The sequence below is a fragment of the Haemorhous mexicanus genome, chromosome 29, assembly GCF_027477595.1.
Source record: "Haemorhous mexicanus isolate bHaeMex1 chromosome 29, bHaeMex1.pri, whole genome shotgun sequence".
In the NCBI taxonomy this organism is placed as follows: domain Eukaryota; kingdom Metazoa; phylum Chordata; class Aves; order Passeriformes; family Fringillidae; genus Haemorhous; species Haemorhous mexicanus.
The window spans coordinates 690,988-712,087 of NC_082369.1; the positions used below are offsets into that span (position 1 = coordinate 690,988).

A 21,100-nucleotide genomic window follows, 5' to 3' on the forward strand; every position below is an offset into this window, starting at 1 on the left:
CTGTTTGCTGGGATTTTCAGGGTAGGAGTTGATTTATATTTTTATCCTTGCAGAGGGCCCAGCAGTGCAGGACTCCAGGGAGCTCAGGGCTTTTTAACAGCTATAACAAATATGAAAACTCCAGTTGATGCTTTTCTTTTCTGTTTGTGCCTTTTCATCTTCAGCTCTCAAAAACTGGTTTGAAAACATCAATTAAGCTTCCTGTTGTCTGTTTTCAAGATCAGCGGGGGAGGAAACTGAAGCACAGGTAAAAATTATCTGAAGTCTTCTAACACTATTACAGTGATTGAGTCACCTTGTTTTGGGCCTCTGGATGCAGGAGACCTTGGCTCTGTTTCTGTATTGCCATTCAGGCAGGGGGGTGCCAGTGGTTTTTGAAAAATGTGCTGTTAAGCTGACAAAAATGTAGACAATTGTCACTCCTGAGCTTTGGGGCTGGAAGGAATCCTCATCCTGAGGCTGGCTTAGCTGGGAGTGCTGGCTGGAAAGGCCTCTGGAGCTCAGGCAGCCCTGCAGAGCTGAGTGTGGAAACATCCCAGGGATGGAGATCTCCCACAGCCTCTCTGGCTGCTGGACCCATTGGGTCTGGATGCTGCATTAATGGAGGAGTGTCCCCTCTGAGCCTCTCCAGCTCCAAACTGTGGCTTTTGCCTCTTGTTTGATCTCTGCACTGCTGGAAGCAGTCCTTGTGCATTTGTCTGTGTGACATAAACTCCATATTCCATCATCACCTGGGAACCTGGCAGAGTCTCAGGATCCAGAATGGTCTGGGTGGGAAGGACCTTAAGTTTTTGATGCAGTTCTGAAGTGCTTGATGTCTTGTACTAAAACTGAAGCCAGCTTTTAACAATTGTGATGTTTGTAAGGGAAATAAAAAATTGTTCTTCTCTGTCCTGTGAAGAATTGATGAAATGAAGGTTTTTTTACAGGAACAGGGAATCAAGAAATGAGTCCTGTGTGCTCTGGAGTGTTGGCCTGACCTGGCTAGTGCTGCATCCTCAGGTAAGGTGTCAGTGATCCAGCTGCCAGGTGCCCCAGTGGGTCAGTGCCGTGGGGATGGTGAAAGTCTCATGGGACAGGGTTTATTTCATCCCCTAAGTGAGTGAAACAGCACTGTCTGCATCATGCACCTCATGTGGCTGTGGTGGGGCACAGGGGAATGGGAGACTTGATAACCAGTAATTAAAATTAACCAGGCAGTGTTTAATATCTAATGTGTGGCTTTGATGTTAGGGTAAAATGTCAGTGCTGGGATTTCCTGCTGGGTGGCAGAACTGCCTGCAGGGGCAGGACACTGGATTTGGGAGATTGCAGTGTCAGAGCAAAGGTTTGCACAATTGCTTCTGTGACCCTTGGTGCTGCATGAAAGACACAGATTTAAATCTGAGATAAAATCATCATAAGAGGTTTGGTGGGGTGGGAAGAGCGTGGGAGGAAGTGGAGAAACACGTTTGGGGAATGGAGAGGAGCTCTGTTGGTTGGGAGCCCCGTGCAGCCCTGAGCAAAGCTGCAGCACCCAGACCCAGGGCAGGATCCTTCAGGTGTGAACCCCACCTGCTGCTCCTGGGGGAGCCAGGAGCCCCTGTCCCCCAGCCCTGCTCCTTCAGCTCCTCCTGGCTCTGCCTGGGGACGAGGCCTCAGCCTCGAGCTTCTCACTTGTGCCATCCTGGTGGGTTTCTGTTGAGTGCAAACCTGCAGGCGTGTGGGGGATTTGGAGGGTCAGACCCTGTGCTGGGAGCCATTCCTTTCCCTGCTCTGAGGTGTGTTACAGCTCAGCATTGTCCCTTTGGGCCCAGAGGCCACACGTGACACTGGAGTTCCCACTGCAGATGTTCATGTGCTGCAGCGGAAATCACACTGCTGCTCTCCCAGGGCCCTGAGAGCATGAGTAACCTGCCACCATGCCACGGTCACCTTCCCCCTGTCACCTCCCCTGGGGCAGGCACAGGCACGAGAAGGGATGAGAATGATGATTCAGGGCTGGGGCATGGCGAGCTCTGGTTCTGTTCCTGAGGTAAGTGAAGGCTCCCAGAGCTGCCTGGGCAGCTCTGCAGGGCCCACGGAGGGGACAGCTCTGGGTCATTGTCATTCACTGCTGTGCAAAGCCCACCAACCTTCTGGTGCCCCCAGGCCTTCAGAGCACTCTCCTGGGTCAGGACCTGCTGCAGGTCTCTGCTGCCCTCCCTCTGCATCAGCCCAGCAGGATCCTCCTGTCTCCTGTACCTGCTCGAGGTGAGCCCCTCCTGCTCCCCTTCCAGCACTCACCTGGGCTCCCCATCCTGTTCCCTGTCCAGGCCCTGCTCCCCTTCCAGCACTCACCTGGGCTCCCCAGCCCCTGTTCCCTGTCCAGGTCCCCTTCCAGAAGGACCTCCCAGAAGGAGAGGTGGTGGCAGGTTCCTGCTCCCCTTCCAGCCACTTTGCTCTCACAGCGGGAACAGCCTGATGGTTCCTGGCTGCTCTCCCACTATTCCAGTTCACCTTTCTGCTGCTTTTTCAGGCTGCAGGATGGTTTTCTACGTGCTTGGCTGCTCCTCCCTCTGCTGCTGCTCTTTTGCCTGAGGTAGAGGTGAGCTGGGGTAGTGTAATGCTGCTTGGTTTTGGTAGATGGGAGAGGGGATGTCCCTGGGCCTGTAAATGTGTCCCCTCCATCCTCATCTGTGGCTGAGACCCCAGAGCCACAGGCCTCCTTTGCACTCCCCAGCCCTGGGCTTTGGCCAGCTGTACCCTGTAAACTGCTGCTTGTTCAGAGCTTTGCATGGAGGGAGGGGAACATGGAATCCAGAGAGTTCCTGGGTGCAGGATGGCTCTGGATCACCCCACAGCCCTGAGCTGCAGCCCCACTGCCTCACCTGGGGCAGGTTTCTGGCTGTGCTGTGTGTGACAGGCCTCAGTCATCACCTGTCCTTGGGAACAGCTATGCAAGGAATAGCTGTTTATGCACATAAAAGCATAAATGCCAGTGCCTTTGTCCTGGTTTTGGCTGGGATAGTGTTAATTTTCTTCCCAGTAGCTGGTCCAGGGCTGTGTTTTGGATTTAGCATGGGAATAATGTTGATAACAGCCGATGTTGTGGTTGTGGCTGAGCTGTGCTTACTCCAATCAAGGACTTCTCAATTTCCCAGGCTCTGCCAGTGGGCAGGGGCACAAGGAGCTGGGTGAGAGCATGGCCAGGAGAGCTGAGGGATATTCCACTCCACAGAACATCCTGCCAGTACAGAAACTGGGGGGCTGGGACCTGTCTGTCCCTGCTGTGGGACGAGCTGGCTCAGGGTGGTGAACGACTGTTGGGCAGCTCTGGCAGGGAGGAATTCCTGTCCAATATCCCAGAACCCTCCCAGGCTGCAGGAAGGGCTGTGGTGGCTTCAGGTTCATCCTCCAGTACATCTGCAAGGCCAGCAATGACTTTGTGTCAAGGCAGAGCCCTCAGCCCTGGGAGGAGATGAAGCCTGGCTGCTGCAGGCAGCCGGAGTGCCCCGGCACCCCCAGCCCCCAGCACCGAGCCCACCCGGGGCTCCTGCCAGCCGAGACCGTGGCTCATCCCTGGGGTCCATGGCAGCTCCAAGGGAGGATGGGACCTGCCCTGCGTGTCCCCTGCGTGTCCCCTGCGTGTCCCCTGGGCACCCTGGGCTGGCAGGGCACCACGTCCCGCTGCTGGCTGTGCTCTGGTGCCGAGGGGAGGCCGTGGGGGCGGGGAGGGGAGCAGGGAAACGGGCTGTGCCGGGCTGTGCCGGGCTGTGCCGCGGCCTCCCGCGCCTCGTGTTCCTTTGTTCCAGCCCCGGCCGCGCCATCGCCGCGGCCCCAGCCCGGCCTCTCTCCCCCACTAACGCCAACCCTCGGCCTTTCATCCTCCTCTTGGAGCGGGCTTCTCTCAGGGGCCTCTTGGCCACGCTTTCCCCCATCCAACGGTTGTTTGAAGCAAATATTATCATTTTTTATTTCCTCATAGCACCGGTGGGGTTGGGGATAAACATCCTGCTGGATCTGCCCTTTCTGTCGGCTCACACGGCCACGCCACGGCCCTGCCGTGTCACGCAGGCCATGTTGTCACCAGTGGGGCCCTGCACAGTGCCATGAGTCCCCCCGGAGCTAACGGCCTGGGGAGTTAGAGCCCTTTTGCGGATTGTTCAGTTTATTCGGATTGCTCTGTTTATTCAAATTCGGTTATTCGGATTATTCGGTTTATTCGCATCATTCGGATTATTCGCATCATTCGGATTATTCGGGGGCCTGGAGCCCCCCAGGGGGACAGGAGCCCTCCTGAAGCCCCCAGGATCCCTGGGGAAGGGTGGCTGTCATAGCAGGGTCATTGGAGTCTCCTCTCCTGCGGGGGCTCACCAGGTTTTAGGACAATAACCGGGACCGTGCCCGCGGCCAGCGGGGTTCAGGGCTGATGGAGCCCTTGGGGATTCGGGGGGTTTTGTCCCCGCCATCGCAGCGGAGCGGGGGTCGCCGGGCCGGGTCACTGGCGGGGGATCCCCGCTGTCACCCCCGGTTGCCGGGGGTGTTTTCCCGGTCCCGTCTTCCCCCCAGGGCCCCCCCTCGGCCCCGGCAGGAGGCGACGGCCCCGCCCCGCCCGCGCGTTCCCGCCAGAGGCGGCCAATGGGCGCGCGCGGGGCTCGCGCGGGGCTTTTCCGCGCCAAACTCCAAAGCCCGCGGAAAGCGCGCGCGGCACCGGCTCCAGCACCGCACCCCGGTGAGTCCGCCGGGACCCCCAACCCCGGCACCGCACCCCGGTGAGTCCGCCGGGACCCCCAACCCCGGCACCGCACCCCGGTGAGTCCGCCGGGACCCCCCAGCCCCGGCACCGCCGCCCATCGCGATGTCGCCGCGGGCCGGGGAGCGGCCGGTGGCACCGGGAGGACAGCGAGGGGCGCGGGGCTTTCCCCGCCCTGCCCGGGAGGTGCAGGAAGCGGCGGGAGCGCTCCGCGGTGCCCGGGCAGTGACAGCTGGGTCTGGTGCCCCGAAGGGGTCGCGTCGCTCGGGGCTGCGACAGCGGGACCGACCCCCGCCCCCGAACGGGCCCGCGGGAGGGGGTGTGGCCGTCAGGGGCGGTGCCGGCGGCACCGGTGCCCTGCGGGCCCGTGGAGTGGCATCGCCCCGGGGGCTGCGCGGGGATGGCGCGGGCGAGCTGGGGCGGGTCCGGGAGCGGCGGGGGTTGCTGACGCCCCGCGATTCCCGTCCTGTCCCGGGCGGGCGTGCAGCCGGGGGGCCGCGGGCCGCGTTGTGCCGGTGACGGCCCCTTTAAGACCACGCGCTTCCCCCCCTACCCCCTTTATCCCTTCTCTCATTTGCATGATCGCGCGAGACTTGGCGCGTGGGCGCGGCGGGCGGGTTTCAATTGTGGCGCGAGATACGGCCGGCGCGAGCGGAGCCGTTAGGCTCCCGCGTGGGAGGGCGGGGCCGCCCCCCCGCAGCCAATCAGCGGCCGAGCCGGCCGGGCCGCCGGCCAATGGCGTGCGGCAGGCGCGCGAGGGGGGCGCGGCCGCGGGCGGCGGGCCCGCCCCGCCGGTGCCGCCGCTGAGCGCGGTCCCATTCCCGGGGCAGCACCGGCGCCATGTGGATCCAGGTGCGCACCATGGACGGCAGCCAGACGCACCGCGTGGACTCCCTCTCCAAGCTCACCAAGGTGGAGGGGCTGCGCCTGCGGATACACGAGGTGTTCGGCGTGGAGCCCCACCGGCAGCGCCTCTTCTACCGCGGCAAGCAGGTACCGGCGCGGCGGCGGGACTGACAGCCTCGGAGCGGCAGCAGCGCGGTGCCGGACACCCCCACCCGGCCCCTGCTCCCCTCCAGCTGAGGACCGATGTTCCAATTTATTTATTTTTAATTGCGTGGAAGTGAGGGGTTTTGCTGCCATCTAGTGATCCCCGCTCCCTCCCGCGCTGCCCCGTCCGTGGGTTTGCCAGGAGAGGAGCCCGCTGCAGAGCAGCCTTTATTCTTACTTTCCTTTACTGTTTTTCACCTCATGTGTTGCTCTTCTGCCTTGACATCGCCTTTATGAAGTGTCTGGAAATTACCAGCGATTTTATGGTCTTTAAAGTGCCTAATGTTTTTGAGCCTTGCAAGTTTCACCGCTCTAAAAGCCGTAAAGATCTAATTTTCCTTTGTAAATTGGAAAAAGCATCTCATGATTTTGAAGTTTCTCAGCTCTGATACCAAATTCTCACTAGGTACAGAACACTTGAGTGTCTCAGTGCTGTATTATGTTCTCAATAATACGTTTACAATTGCTGTTGCACAGCTGTTTTATTCCCTGTGAGTTAATAACGTAACTAAATTAGCAGTGAAGTCAATCAAAAACCATTTAAAAATACAATTGCAGTATTCTGCCTAGTCCTCTGCTGCTAAACCTTCGTGCTAGAGAAACTCCTGAGCTGGTGTTTGGTTGATCACAGGATTAATTTCAGGAAAAGCAGTGGGATGCTGAGTTGGCTGCAGATGAACAATTTTTTCTAGCTGCTTTTCCTTCTGTTTTAGGCAGTCTTGAGCTAACTGTACTAATTAGCAGGTGTGGCTGTAGAATATGGAAATACACCTGGGCTAGCCTCAGCCTGAGTCCAGGTACCAGTTCTAGCATAAAAAGAGGCCTGAGGGATGGTGTAACATCACCTTTCTGTTGGGTTGGTGTAGGTTTGGATGCATTAATGACCCGTTTGTGTTGTAAATCAGGTGATAAGGGGGTTGGTTCAGGACAGGTGCCACCTGTCAGCCTTTCCCTGAGGTCTGTGCAGGCAGCTGGGGTTAAGCAGATTTTCAGAAGTGGTGACTTTCAGTCACTTTGCCCCTACCCTACAAAGGGAACCCCTCCTCCTGCAGTTCCAGTGTTCCTTAGCTCGGGCAGGAGCGTGGCCCAGCCTCTCTTGGGCCTTGTTCCCGTTGTGCTTTGTCTGGCTCTTGGAACCCCTGCAAGCCTTCCATTTCTTACTCGTGGCCTTAGAAAATTAGCTGTTAGCTCAAACCTGCCTCCTTTGTTTGAGGTTTGTCCTCAGTCCCGGGCTCTTCTTCCTGGCAGTGCTTTGAGCTCCTGTGGTTTCCTGTCCTGTTCCTGTGCTCTTCCATTTCACTTTGCACCTGTTGTCACTCGTGTCCTCTGCTGCTGCTGTTCCCATGTTGGTGACGCTGTGTCCTGGCTGAGAAGAAACAACCCATTTCTGGGGTGTTCTTATGCACCTCGAGGAGTTTTCATCTCTAAACCAGCAAAAAGCTCAGCCCTCTTCCTGTGCAGTCAGATTTCCAGGGATTGTTCCGTAGCCATTTGATGCCATAAATCAGAATTGAATTATCTTAGGGATTGCTGTGAAGTGTAAATTTTTGTGGTTTTGCTCTGCTTCCCCCCGATAGAGAGCAAAGCTCCAGGGATTGCTTTTTCTGGTGGTTTAGGCTGGAAAGGGATGATCATTTCCTGTATAATTTCTTAGTCAGACCTTAAATATGTGGGGAAGCTTGTCTGAACTTCTGACTGCTCCGTGGGCTCCAGCCTTACATGTTAACTCTAAAATGGTTGTGCTCCTTGGAGCTCTTGAGAGGTTACTGAGGGACCTCCTTCTGCCTCTGCACTTCTCTTTTTGCAGGGGCAGGGTCTTGATTTGACTGCAAACCGTGCCAGACTTGCCAGATAAGCTCTTAGAATCAGAGAGGGTGTGAAATTAGGACACGCCAGGCTACGCTAAAGAGCGATCGAGTAGTTTCGAGTTGAATTGAATCTTTTTTGATTTTACTTTCCATGGAAAAAGTGTGTGTGTGTTTGCTGGGAGAAAAGTGTGTGATTAACTCTGGCTTCTACTTAATGCTACGAATAACGGGGATGGTGTAACAATAATCCAGATCACACTCAATTAAAATATAAAGACAATCTGCATTAGCATTTGGGATGTGTCAGAACTGAGGAAGAAATAATTTCCCTTTGTGTTTGTAGGTAATGTGGAATTATCTTTGAATCCTGATGGGAATGTGGGGGATCTGGAGTTGTTTAATTGATGTTTCTAGGGAATGTGCTGCAAACTTTTCCAGATCTCCTAGAGGCTGGGTAGCAAGTCCAGAGCAGCATGGAAGCCTTGCAGTGGCAGATTGCAGGGTGATTGAAGCAGGAGCATTGAACTAGCAGGGCTGAGAGAGAAGAAGGGCGCAGATGCGGCTGATAATGGTTCCCAAGCCACGTGGTGGATGTTGGCGGGCTCCGAGCTCGATGGGAGGCTGGAGCCAGGCCGGGGCAGGCGGTGAGCGGCTCGGTGCTTTCCCTGCAGATGGAAGACGGGCACTCCCTGTTCGATTACAGCGTGGGGCTGAACGACATCGTGCAGCTGCTGGTCAGACAAAGCCCGGCCGTGCTGCCTGCTGGCAGCAAGGAGAAGGACCCCGAGCTCTCGGACACCGACTCCGGCTGCGGCTCCGGCCCCAGCGAGTCCGACAAGAGCTCCCACAACGGGGAGGCTGCGCTGGAGCTGGAGGGCCAGCCCGGCACGGCCGCGCCGCCCGGCTGGGCCCAGCCCGGCTTCGGCCTCTACAAGGTGGGTGCTGGCACGCTGGGAGCCCCCAGCCTGCCCCTGCCCCGGGGAACTGTTCTCTGTGCTGCACAACTGCTGAAAATCTTTCACATCCAGTTGGGTGGGCAGTCCCTTTCTTCCTCTCAAGCCCTCCGACAACAAAGACAGAAATACCAACCAACCCACAAACCAATTCAATGCAACATGCTGTAGGTCAGAAAACCTAATTTTTTCATTTTGTCCTTTGAACTAAAACTGCAATACATTAATTAAAAAAAAAAAGTATTCAGAGTGTCTGGTTTGATTTTTTTACAAAATTTCCCAATATTTTTGCTTGGAGTCACTACATTTGTCAAAGCTGAAACTTTCTTGAATGAACAAAAGAAAATCTCGAGCAGCTGTTCAGAATAATTTTATTTCTCTGTTTCAATGGGTTTTATTGCAGATCTAGTGATGTCTTTGCCAGGTTACGAGCAAGACACTTTGAAACTCTATTGCAGACTAACCAGTAATGGTTTGGGCTCACTAACAAGGCTGGGTTTACATGTGCTGGTGTAGAATGGATTTATAACCTTACACATCCAACCTAAGCAAACTCTAGGGCTGCACAACAGGACCAGGAGAGCAGAGGAAATCTTAGTGGCCAGTTAAATATCTTGATGATGGTGCAGTTCTTGAGATGGTTAAATCTCTAAGTAGATTGGAAATGAATGCCTGATTTTCAGATCCCTTTTGGTGAGCTGTGCTCTTGGCTCTGTGTAGATCAATGACTTGGTGGATGCTCGGGACACGGACATGGGAGCGTGGTTTGAAGCCACAGTTGTGAATGTAACCAGGAAAAAACCCACCAGTGGATCAGCTGAGAGCTGCACAGACCCTGACCAGCCCACAGCTGTCCCTGAAGAGGATGTAATTTATCATGTGAAATATGATGAGTGAGTTTTGTTTTGTTGCCTTCTTGGCCAACAGAGTCATTCGGGTTGTGATGTCGATGGGAAATTTTATTGCAGATATTGCACAAATTCAAACAGAACTGGGCAGTGACATAGTCATTGTGTCATTGGGCCCTGGCAGCTGTAAGGTTGTTTTGCAGTTGGAATTCCAGGGGGCTGGAGTCGTGTTTTTGTGGATAGCAGCATTTATAGGGAATGCTGGTGTCCAAGTGTGAAAGGGAGGCAATAGTAGCAAAGTCAGGCTGGTTGGTTCTGGCTGTGTCTGTGTGGGAGGAGATTTTATCCTTGATGGTATTCTTGTGTTGCACAGCAAAATCAACCTGTCTGTGTAACAGCTGTTCCTCCTCAGAGCTGATGTTGAATCTGATTTCTGTTGTGTCCCTCCCTTCAAGTTACCCAGAGAATGGGGTGGTGCAGATGAGCTCGGGCAACGTGCGGGCGCGGGCACGGACCATCCTCAAGTGGCACCAGCTGGAGGTGGGGCAGGTGGTGATGGTCAACTACAACCCTGATGAACCCAAGGAGAGGGGCTTCTGGTACGATGCTGAGATCCTGCAGAAGAGGGAAACAAAAATGACCAGGGAGCTCAATGCCAAGATATTGCTTGGGTAAGCTGTTCCTGTGGGATAAATTGAGTTCTCCTGCTCTGCTTCAGCTTTCTGAGGGCTGAGTGACTCTGCTGGCATCTGTGAACTCAGGCTGTGGGATACTTCCAAACTCTGATCTTTCCTCAACTTCTTCTAGGGAAGCTGGTGATTCCTTGAATGACTGCACAATTATCTTAGTGGATGAAATCTATAAAATTGAGGAGCCAGGCACTGCTTCTCCCATCAGTGCTGGAACCCCAAAACGTGAGTGATGTGGAGTTCTTGCATGTCTGTCTTACCTGGTGATGTCCTGCCAGTTGTCTCTGTGAGGGTGCAAGGTTTAAGGGTCCAGGACACATTCAGTTGTGCCTCCTTGGACCATTTCCAGTGGATCTTGGCACTTGCTGAGTGTGGTTTGTGTTTGCCCACAGGACAGAGTGGACCTGTGTGTAAAGCCTGCAAGGACAACCCAAACAAGACCTGCAGGGTCTGTGCTTGTCACATCTGTGGGGGGAAGCAGGATCCAGATAAGCAGCTCATGTGTGACGAGTGTGACATGGCCTTCCACATCTACTGCCTCAAGCCTCCCCTCAGCAGAATCCCAGATGATGAGGACTGGTAGGTTCTGAGGAGGTGTGTGGGGTGTCTCAATCACATCTAATTAGGAACAGGGATGTGTGTGGTTAGTTTTGGTTTTTTTTTTTTTAATGTCATAGCTTTTCCTGAGCTTAATGAGAGTAGGCTTTAAACCCATGGCTTGCACACTCCTTTTCCTGATTTTGGCATCTAGATGCCTTTTTTGTGTACCTGCCTAAGGCCAGGGCTTGGAGCAGCCTGGGATAGAGGAGGGTGTCCCTGCCGTGGCAGGGCTGGGAATGAGATGAGCTTTAAGGTCCTTCCAACCCAAACCAGCCTGGGATCCAAAGAGGACCCGATGAGAGCTTGGTGCTGGGAGGACTCAGCTGTGCAGTGGCTTTTGTGGGTCACTGCAGCAGGCCCCAGCAGCAGATCAGGCAGGTTTGTGCATGAGGTATGGACAGTGAGAGCTGTGGATGCTGAAATATCTGTCAGGAGACACAGAGTTAGTGAGATGCACTGGTTTATCCCCTCAGTGTCTCAGTACTGTGTGCAGTGATTTCATGGCACAGCTGTTTCCTGACACATCTGCAGTGGCTGCTGCAAGCACAGGAGCTGTTGTAGGTTAAATTCCAGTATGGAGAGTGTTTCCATGCCCTGTCTGCTTTCTCATAGGGAAATTGTAACATGACTCACTATGTTTGGAGGAAGTGCTCCTAACTGAAGGCTTTGCTACTTGTTAATTTTCTCTGACTTAGGTATTGCCCTGAATGTCGAAATGATGCAAGTGAGGTGGTTTTGGCAGGAGAGAAATTAAAAGAAAGTAAAAAGAAACAAAAGATGGCATCTGCTAATTCCTCCTCCCGGAGAGATTGGGGCAAGGTCAGTCCAAAGCTGTTTTACTTGGGATTGTGTGTGTTCTTTGGGCCCTTGGCTGATGCTGCTCTCTGCCCAGGGCATGGCGTGCGTGGGGCGCACCAAGGAATGCACCATCGTCCCCTCCAACCACTATGGACCAATCCCTGGCATCCCTGTGGGCACCATGTGGAAATTCAGAGTGCAGGTATGTGGGGAAAACTGGGAGGGATCCAGCTCCTACAAGAAGCTGAAACAGTTAATGTGGAAGTGTGTGTGTCACTGGATATATGGAAGTGCAGAAGGAAAAGAATTCTGGCTTTGTCTGGATCAAGTGTTCCATAACTAATGCTGCATTGTTGGACCATCAAGGGCTGGTTTATTTTGTTTTAGTGCTCTTTTTGGTAACTCAAAGACCCCAAAGCAAGCAGATTTGTTCCCAGTAGTTTGTCCTGGAGGTGTCTAGTGTGCCCTGGCAAGGGTGTCTCAAATATCCACATAGATGAAACAGAAGGTTTCTCATCCTGTTAGAAAGCTGGGGCAGAAAAAAGCACTGGCCTATCCAGATCTTGCTTTCAAGTATTGAGGGAAGGTTGCTATTACAACTCTTTCAAAACTTTATACAAATATTTAATATCTGTATTATTCTTGAATACCTGGAGCCTTTTAATAAGCAATTTCAGTAAGAAATATCCAAATTGTTAGATTTGCACACAAACCTTATCCATGTGTTCAGTTTACTGATACAGCCACTGCCTTACTTTTTAGAAGCATTTTTATTTTTCTTTCTTCTGCCTGGAGCTTTTTGGAGGATGATGGTGAGAGCAGCTTCCCCCTGTGATACATGGAAAGGAAATGTGAAGTAGCACAGTTGGAGTGCTGTCAGGGGCCTGTTGAGGGCAGGTGCCTCCAAAGCTGGTTTTGTCTGCCAGGTGAGCGAGTCTGGGGTGCACAGGCCCCACGTGGCAGGGATCCACGGCAGGAGCAACGACGGGGCCTACTCCTTGGTGCTGGCAGGAGGATATGAAGATGACATCGTGAGTGGATTCTCATTATTTATGCACAGAACCAAACCAACTTGTTAGAACTCCACACCAAACGCTTGCCCAGCTTCACCCATTTCCTTCAGAAGCAAACGAGGCAAGGAAAACTGCAGTGATCTGTGCCAGGCTGAGCCACCCAACCCTCCAAAGCCAGCCTGATATCCCTGTGTCAGCTTTTGATCCCAGAGTTCTGACTTCTCAAGGTCTGCATTACACCCACATGGCAATAGTCTCGAGGGCTGTGCTGCCAGCTGTTCACTTGCAGCAGATCTGTGTGAGCCTGGCTGCTCAGGGGTGTGACAAGACAACACTGTCACCACTGTCACCTGGTCTCCTCTCCTGGCAGCCTGAGGGAGAGCCCGAGACTGGCCCAGTCTGGGAGCTTATATCTACAGGAAGCATCTTTCCTTTTTGAGAATGCCCTGCTAAACCTACCTGGCTGAAAGACTCTCGTGCTTTTGTTGAGTTCTTTCTGTGGCTGTGAAACTGCTCCGTGTGCGTTTCAGGACCATGGGAATTCCTTCACCTACACGGGCAGCGGGGGCCGGGACCTGTCCGGGAACAAGCGCACGGCAGAGCAGTCCTGTGATCAGAAACTCACCAACATGAACAGGTTGGCAGCGCCTGTGCTCCCTCCTGGCCTCAGCACAGGGCCTCTGGGGCTCTTGGCAGCCAGGGGAGCTGGCTGAGCTTTGGAACAGGGGCCAGAACTGGGTCTGGGCTGTGCTTTAGGCTGCAGATCAGGGACACGGTGGGAATGCTCCTTTCAGAGCCCTGTAAGGGGACAGAGCTGTGAGGGGGGCTGGTGGCACCTCAGTACTGGCTGACACTGAAGGAACACAGCAGCACATTGGTGTAGGAGTGCTGCTCCCTTCTGGAGACCTTTGCAGCCACTGGTTCCCTTGGGAGACCAGACCATTTGTAATTCTGAGCTGTTGCTCTCACAGACAAGCCTGGCCTTGAGTGGTGCATGAGGGTGATGCCATGAATAGTCAGCTGTCTAAAACGTGCCCCCGTCAGGAGGTGCCTGAGGGCAGAGGTGTCAGTGTCACAGTGTCCATGGCAGTAACAGAACTCTGGCCTCTCCTGCAGAGCCCTGGCTCTGAACTGCAGTGCCCCCATCAACGACAAGCACGGCGCCGAGGCCAAGGACTGGCGGGCGGGGAAGCCGGTCCGGGTGGTCAGGAACGTCAAGGGAGGCAAGCACAGCAAGTATGCTCCTCTGGAGGGCAACAGATACGACGGCATCTACAAGGTGAGGAGGGCTGGCCGAGCTGCCTGAGCTGGGAAAAGAGCATGTGCTCGTGGCCAGGGGGCTTTTGCAGAGTGTGATGGACTCGCTCTGGCTTTTCCAGGTTGTGAAATACTGGCCCGAGACAGGGAAGTCTGGGTTCCTGGTGTGGCGTTACCTGCTTAGGAGGGATGATGAAGAACCTGCTCCTTGGACCAAAGAGGGAAAGGACAGGATGAAAAAGCTTGGCCTGACCATGCAGGTACTGCCCTGGGACATCAGCTGGACTCTCAGCTTGATGGAGAGCAGGGATTTTTGTGATGTGCTCTTACTGAGGATGGTCCTTAGCTAAAAATCGAGACTAAGGGGAACAGAATTGCTTCTGCTGGGTTTGTTTTTATACATCAGGATGCTAAAAGGACAAAACTCACTTTGTTTCTGGTATGGAATTTCTGCAGGCTGTGGAGGTGCTTCCCTACAGCAGGGATCTGTTGCTTAAAATAGATGAAAAGTGCCCCTGGAGTTGTTCTCCAGAGGTCACCCTTGGACCTGTCTTGGTCTGCAAGTCTGACCTGGTGTGTTGGCATTGAGTGCTCTTTGTTTTGTTTCCCTGCAGTATCCTGAAGGATATTTGGAAGCTGTTGCAAACAAAGACAAGGAAAAAGAAAATAATGGAGATGATGAGTTTGATACCCCAGGGAAAGGGAAGAGGAAAAGGAAATCAGCAGGTTTGTGGAGTAGGCAAGTGGATCTAGAAAGCCTTGGAAGTTTTTGTGCATTTTACTTGGTTACTCTTTCTGGTGGTTTTTCGGTTTTTAAAAAAAAAAAATTTGTGTTTTCTTTCAGGTGGGGAGGAAACACCCGTCACCTCTCCAGCAGGGACTCCAAAGAAAACTAAAGTTGAGCCATACAAGCTGACATCCCAGCAGAAATCTCTTATAAAAAGTGATGAAGCCAATGAAAAACTGTGGAATGAAGTCCTAGAGGCTCTCAAAGATGGCCCGGTACGCTGGGCTCTTCCCCCAGCTGCAGTTGTGCTGTCTCCAGGCACAAACCCTTGGCTGAGTTAAAGAACAGCCTCGGACCTAAAATGATTTATTTTAGTGTAAACCACCCCCAGCAGGCTTAATGGGACAGGTTTTGTGTATTAAGATTTGTTGAGAGTCTTTCTATGATCACAGTAATCCCTTGCATTTCATGGTGGGGGTTGGGTTAATTAATGTGTCTTTCAGCACGAAGTTGATTGAAATGTTCTCTTTGCAGAAATTTCTGAATAAAGTGGAGGAGGCCTTTCTGTGTATTTGCTGTCAGGAGGTCGTGTTCCGACCAGTCACCACCGTGTGCCAGCACAACGTCTGCAAGGTGGGCTGGGCTGGGCTGGGCTGGGCTCTGCTGGGCTGGGCTCTGCTGGGCTGGGCTCTGCTGGGCTGGGCTGGGCTCTGCTGGGCTGGGCTGGGCTCTGCTGGGCTCTGCTGGGCTGGGCTGGGCTCTGCTGGGCTGGGCTCTGCTGGGCTGGGCTGGGCTGGGCCGGGCTGGGCCGGGCTCTGCTGGGCCGGGCTCTGCTGGGCTGGGCTCTGCTGGGCTGGGCTGGGCTGGGCTGGGCTGGGCTGGGCTGGGCTGGGCTGGGCTGGGCTGGGCTGGGCTGGGCTCTGCTGGGCTGGGCTCTGCTGGGCTCGGCTGGGCTGGGCTGGGCTGGGCCGGGCTGGGCTGGGCTGGGCTGGGCTGGGCTGGGCTGGGCTGGGCTGGGCTGGGCTCTGCTGGGCTGGGCTCTGCTGGGCTGGGCTCTGCTGGGCTGGGCTCTGCTGGGCTGGGCTCTGCTGGGCTGGGCCGGGCTCTGCTGGGCTCTGCTGGGCTCTGCTGGGCTGGGCTGGGCTGGGCTGGGCTCTGCTGGGCTGGGCCTGGGCTGTCGGGCAGGAATTGTTCCCTGGCAGGGTGGGCAGGCCCTGGGATGGCGTTCCCAGAGCAGCTGGGGCTGCCCCTGCATCCCTGGGGCAAGGCCAGGTTGGACAGGGCTGGGAGCAGCCTGGGGCAGTGGCAGGTGTCCCTGCCATGGCAGGGGTGGCACTGGGTGGGGTTTAAGGTCCCTCCATCCCAGCCAGGCTGGCATTCCCTGTCTCTGCTGTCTCTCCATGCCCACCCAGGCTGGCATTCCCTGCTCTCTCTCCCTCCATGCCCACCCAGGCTGGCATTCCCTGCTCTCTCTCCCTCCATGCCCACCCAGGCTGGCATTCCCTGTCTCTGCTCTCCCTCCATGCCCAGCCAGGCTGACATTCCCTGTCCCTGCTGTCTCTCCATGCCCACCCAGGCTGGCATTCCCTGCTCTCTCTCCCTCCATGCCCAGCCAGGCTGGCATTCCCTGTCCCTGCTGTCTCTCCATCCCACCCAGGCTGGCATTCCCTGTCCCTGCTCTCCATGCCCACCCAGGCTGGCATTCCCTGTCCCTGCTGTCTCTCCATCCCACCCAGGCTGGCATTCCCTGTCCCTGCTGTCTCTCCATGCCCACCCAGGCTGGCATTCCTTGTCTCTGCTCTCTCTCCATGCCCATCCAGGCTGGCATTCCCTGCTCTCTCTCCCTCCATGCCCACCCAGGCTGGCATTCCCTGTCCCTGCTGTCTCTCCATGCCCACCCAGGCTGGCATTCCCTGTCCCTGCTGTCTCTCCATGCCCACCCAGGCTGGCATTCCTTGTCTCTGCTCTCTCTCCATGCCCATCCAGGCTGGCATTCCCTGCTCTCTCTCCCTCCATGCCCACCCAGGCTGGCATTCCCTGTCCCTGCTGTCTCTCCATGCCCACCCAGGCTGGCATTCCCTGTCCCTGCTCTCCCTCCATGCCCACCCAGGCTGGCATTCCCTGTCCCTGCTCTCTCTCCATGCCCACCCAGGCTGGCATTCCCTGCTCTCCCTCCATGCCCACCCAGGCTGGCATTCCCTGTCCCTGCTCTGTCCAGCAGCCGTGCTCTCTCTCAGGAGTGCAGTGCCCCTGTTCTCTCCGGTCCCTTCCCAGCAGTCTCGGGGCTGGCTGGCTGTGTCCAGGTGTGCCAGAGGAGCCCAGCTCCCTGTCCCTGACCCTGCTGCCTTCTGTCCCCAGGACTGCCTGGACAGGTCCTTCAAGGCCTCGGTGTTCAGCTGCCCCGCGTGCCGCTACGAGCTGGGCCGCAGCTACAGCATGGAGGTGAACGAGGCCCTGCAGAGCGTCCTGGCCCAGCTCTTCCCCGGCTACGGCAGCGGCCGGTGATCCCCGAGCACTTCTCCCTCCCTCCCTCCCTCCCTGCCTGCCTGCCACACCCGCCCCGGGCTTAATTTAAAACAAAAAAAAGGTTAGTCTGTGTTTTCTCCCACCCCCCGCAGAAATGGTTTGAAGTCTTCCTCGTTTTGAAAGCAAACCTGTAAACTCCAAGGATTATCCTTTTGTACGTTCGTGGCTTTTGTTTTTGTTCTCTATGTTGAACTTTGCATTTTTATTTGTTTTTCATCCCCTCAAACCTGCCATTCATCAGCACAGAATTATTTGTTTCTAATGGACTGAAAGTGCTTCCGGTGAGGCTGCTAATGATGAGGAAAGTTCTCAGAGTGCCCCTGTGCCCCCTTTGTTTTTATTTCTTATTCCAAAAATGGCTTGGTTGCTAGAACAATCTTCACTGTCTGGGGATTTGGCCATCAAGGTAGACTCGTGCATCACCTTGGCAGCGTTTTGATACTCAATTTGTACAAGATGGTTCCTGGCTTTGTACCACAAGTGGGTTTTTACTATTTTTTTGTAAGAACTGGGTTTTATACGTTTGACAAAAAGCCATTTCCTGCTAATTTTGTATCTCAGAACCAGAAGGCTGCTTGCTTAGAGCCAAGTGGTTGGAGCAATATGAAGTACTACCTCACTGGACTTCTCTTAGGGAAGGATTTGTTCAGCTGGGCGCTGTCCCCTGTCCCGAAATGCCATTGTGGAATATCCTAAAGCCATTCTTAAGTGCCTTTTGTCCTTTGCTGGAAGACTGGGCTCTGAATCACCATCAAGGCCTCCTTTTTTTCATAAGCACTGAATTGTTGGGACTTGCCAGCCGGATTCTTTGGGAGCGTGGATCACTGGAGCTGGGTGTGATTAGCGGGGATTTGCAGAGGATCAGGTTTCCTAGTTCTAGCTGTATTGGGGAGGTTTTGTCTTTGTTTCACTGCATTTCTACCTGGGAATGAAAAATAACCAATTCTGGCTTTTCTGTGAACCATTTTGTGTTGGCCTGGAGAAGGCTCCCTTGGTCTCCCTCTAACATGACCAAAGTTTGCAGTTGGATACCTCAGCAAGACAGGGATGTTTTTAATCACACTTTTCTGCAGACAGACTGGAACAAATGTGCCTATTATTGGTTTCCTCAATTCTTACCCTTTGCAAAGTGATTATGTTAATATGTTAGGGAAAAATACCCTGCAACATTTTATACGTTTTTTGGTGAATTTGTCAATTTTTTGTATGATGTGCAAGTTGATGTTCTCAAAATAAATATCTTTTCAGATTAATTGTTGACTGTTCTCCTCAATTCTTTTGATCCAAAGTGGGTTTCCAGACCCAGTTCCTTGTGCAGGAATTTGAATTTATGTCCCATTAAGCCAAGCCTTCTATTTTTCTAAGGGTTGTGATTTTCATTATGATTTTTCACTGCAAACTTGGAGAATCCTCATTTGCTGTTCTTCAGTAATTGCTTCTAGGCACTACTGAGGGCATGTGTTATGTTCAAGACTCCCCAGACTTTTCTCTTAACTTGCATTAGATTTCCTCTGCTCCAAATCACAAATACCAACTGGCAGCTGGAATTGTTTGTCCATTTAATGAATAAACTCCAAAACTGTTGGAAATGCCAAGTCCTGCATCATATTTGAGGTGTTACAGGAGCAAGTGTGAGCTTCTGCACAAACCAGAGGAATAAATTCAGCCACTGAGGTTTTCACAGATGCGGATGAAGGAGATAAAGCAACATTAAGGTGGTAAAAACAAAATCGGTGAAATTAAGCAGCACTAGCATCACCTGCCCTCTTTAAAATGAGTTTATTTGAAGGTCATTGTTAACATTCAATACTTCCAGATATTTAGATTTCATTGAAAATGTCCTTGTGCTTTTTATTCTGTGTTGTGATGGGAAGAATTGGGGGCGAGTGAGTGAAAGTGAGGAAGTGTTTCTGCATTTAAATTGCAATAACTGCAATGACTTCCTTCGTTTATTGGTTTTGCTGTTATTTGGAACTTGAAAAACAAACTTTGTTTCTTCCTTGGGTGCCAATGTCCTGTTCTGTTTGTAGCTTTTTAAAGGAAGGATTAGAATTGCTTTGCAAATTGGACACTTTCTGGTGCGATGTGCCAAAATGATCTGTCCCAAATTACAAAGCCCGGCCGGGGAAATGCCTGTGCCGCACAGGGAGCGGGTTCGGCTGTGCCTGCCCAGGAATTCCGCGCTGGGGCTGCTGTGCTGGGCTGGTGCTCCACCTCCCGCTCCCACCGGGCCCGCTGCTGGGCCACATCCCCGAGACGGGAACGGGAACGGGAGCGGGATCGGAGTTTCCTGGGGAACGGCTCGGGGAGTGACAGCAGCAAAACCCAGCCAAGGACCGGCTCCCATTCTGGGAATGCCCAGGGCGGGCACGGCCCAACTGAGCAAAACTGGCAAATGCGGGATGGCGATGAGCAGCGCCCGGACAGCGGGACCGGGACCCCGACCCTCCCCGGGCAGCGCCGGCCGAGCCTCGGCTGTGCCCGGGGCCGGCGGGGATGGGGATCGGTGCTCCCGGGACCCGCCGGGGGGGTCATCCCCGCTGTCCCCAAATCCCCGCTGTCCCCCACATCCCCGCTGTCCCCACATCCCCGCTGTCCCCCCAATCCCCGCTGTGCCCCCCAATCCCCGCTGTCCCCCGCTGTCCCCCCCCGGTCCCCGCTGTCCCCCCCCGGTCCCCGCTATGCCCCGCCCGGCCGCGCGGGGGCGCGCGCGCTCGCCGCTCCCCCATTGGCGCAGCGCGGCCGCAGCGCCCCCGCCCCGCGCTGTGCGGCTCCTCACGTCCTCACCGCCCCGCCCCGCGCCCGACGGGCACCGCGCGCCGCCAATCAGCGCCCGCCGGGCGCCCGTCTCGCCCAATGGCTGCTGGAAGGCGGGCCGCCGGCAAAAGAAGGCGGCGTGCGATTGGCGGAAAGCGCCTGAGAGACGGCAGCGATCCCCGCTGCCCCGCCCGTCTGTAGGCGGGCCGTCGCTCTGCGCCACCGGCCAATCAGCGCCCGCGATCGCCTTGTTATTCGGCGATCCGGCTCGCCACTGGCTGGATCCGCCGTCCGTCCCCGGAGGCGCGGCCAATGGGCGCGAGGGCGGTGCCGCGCGCGGCCAATGGGCGCGGCGGGGAGGCGGGCGCAGGTGGTGGCCGCGGGGCGCTGCGCTCGCCTGGGCGCCCCCCCTTCGCTGCGCCCCCCGCGCCGCCGAGGGCCCCGCGCGCAGGTACGGCCGGACCGCGCCCCCGCCCCGCCACCGGCCCCGCCACCGGCACCGGCCCGGCCCGAGCGGCCCCGCCGGCCCCGCCACCCCGCGCTGCGCCCCCCGCGGCGCCGGGCCCGCGGCCGCTCCCGGCCCCGGCCCCGGCGCTCCCGGCGCGGCCCCGGCGCTGCCGCTCCCTTCCGGGCCCGCGGCCCCCGCGCGGCCTCCCCCGCAGGCCGGCCCGGACGGGCCCGCACGGCCCCGCCGCGCTTTGTGTGGGTGGCACCCCCAGGCAGCGGCGGGTCCCGGTGCCCGGAGCCGGGGCTGCCCGCGGGGATTCACCGCCCGCGGGGGTTCGGGCCACAAACGGGGATAAACGGCGATCCCGGGGCTCGGCTCGGGCCGGGGGCTGGGGGCGAGCAGGAGCTGCCGCTGGCTCCGTGATTCGGTGCTGGGAAAACCGGGGGCAGGAACGTGACAGCGGCCGGGGTTGGGCTGTCGGAGCTTTCCTCCTCCGGCACTGTCAAAGTCTGGGCCCAGCCGAGGCGCTTCGCTCCCGGTTCCGTGCGCTCCCGTGGCACTCGTGCGTGTGCGGGGCGACCCCGGCGTCCCCGGCCGGGGGAGCGGGCACAGCCCCGAGCCCTCGGGAGCTGCGCCGTTTGTGTGCCCGGCTTTGGTCGCTGCCCCGGCTCCAGCTGCTCCTGTTCGCGGCTGCAGAGAAGGTGGAGGGGAGGAGGTGGAGGGGGAACCCTCCAGGAAACCCTTCCTTGGGGTCTGCACGGGGAACGGGAGCCCAGGAGGGGCTGGAGCGGTGCCAGGGCTCGGCACGGAGCTCGGGGGAAGGTGCTGGGCACTGCCCGCGCTCCCCGGGGAATGGTCCCGGCCCGGTCAGAGCCCAGCGCGGATTGTCGGGGTCTGTGCAGGGCCGGGGGC

The 21,100-nt window shown here is 55.9% G+C and overlaps 2 protein-coding genes across 5 annotated transcripts in view; both read left to right on the forward strand.

The window, feature by feature from the left end:
* The first annotated feature begins 174 nt into the window (after positions 1-174).
* UHRF1 (ubiquitin like with PHD and ring finger domains 1) lies at positions 175-18,236 on the forward strand. 4 transcript variants are annotated; one of them, XM_059870048.1, is made up of 17 exons: positions 175-247; positions 930-1,002; positions 8,244-8,507; positions 9,246-9,418; positions 9,829-10,044; positions 10,181-10,287; positions 10,455-10,641; positions 11,358-11,481; positions 11,555-11,662; positions 12,387-12,491; positions 13,004-13,110; positions 13,590-13,752; positions 13,853-13,990; positions 14,345-14,456; positions 14,575-14,732; positions 14,992-15,090; positions 16,816-18,236. In XM_059870048.1, exons 3-17 carry the CDS (start codon positions 8,244-8,246, stop codon positions 16,960-16,962), a joined length of 2,208 nt encoding a protein of 735 aa, XP_059726031.1. In that variant the 5' UTR covers positions 175-247; positions 930-1,002; the 3' UTR covers positions 16,963-18,236. The 4 variants fall into 4 exon arrangements, with proteins under 4 accessions (XP_059726031.1, XP_059726030.1, XP_059726029.1 ...); XM_059870047.1 differs by lacking the exons at positions 175-247; positions 930-1,002 and adding exons at positions 4,581-4,693; positions 5,545-5,707; XM_059870046.1 differs by lacking the exons at positions 175-247; positions 930-1,002 and adding exons at positions 4,602-4,733; positions 5,545-5,707.
* Positions 18,237-20,099: 1,863 nt separating this feature from the next.
* Positions 20,100-21,100, forward strand: part of KDM4B (lysine demethylase 4B) — a 71,524-nt gene continuing 70,523 nt past the window's right edge. The window contains exon 1 of the mRNA XM_059870199.1: positions 20,100-20,191. The gene's annotated coding sequence lies outside the window, so the exon portion shown is untranslated. The remainder of the gene's footprint in view (positions 20,192-21,100) is intronic.

Excerpts from the sequence above, each read along its gene's own strand:
- UHRF1 (XM_059870047.1), top strand. The coding sequence starts at position 5,555 with ATGTGGATCCAGGTGCGCACCATGGACGGCAGCCAGACGCACCGCGTG. Across the intron at positions 11,663-12,386 it reads TGTGGAAATTCAGAGTGCAG|GTGAGCGAGTCTGGGGTGCA; the intron begins GTATGTGGGGAA and ends TTTGTCTGCCAG. Across the intron at positions 12,492-13,003 it reads GAGGATATGAAGATGACATC|GACCATGGGAATTCCTTCAC; the intron begins GTGAGTGGATTC and ends TGTGCGTTTCAG.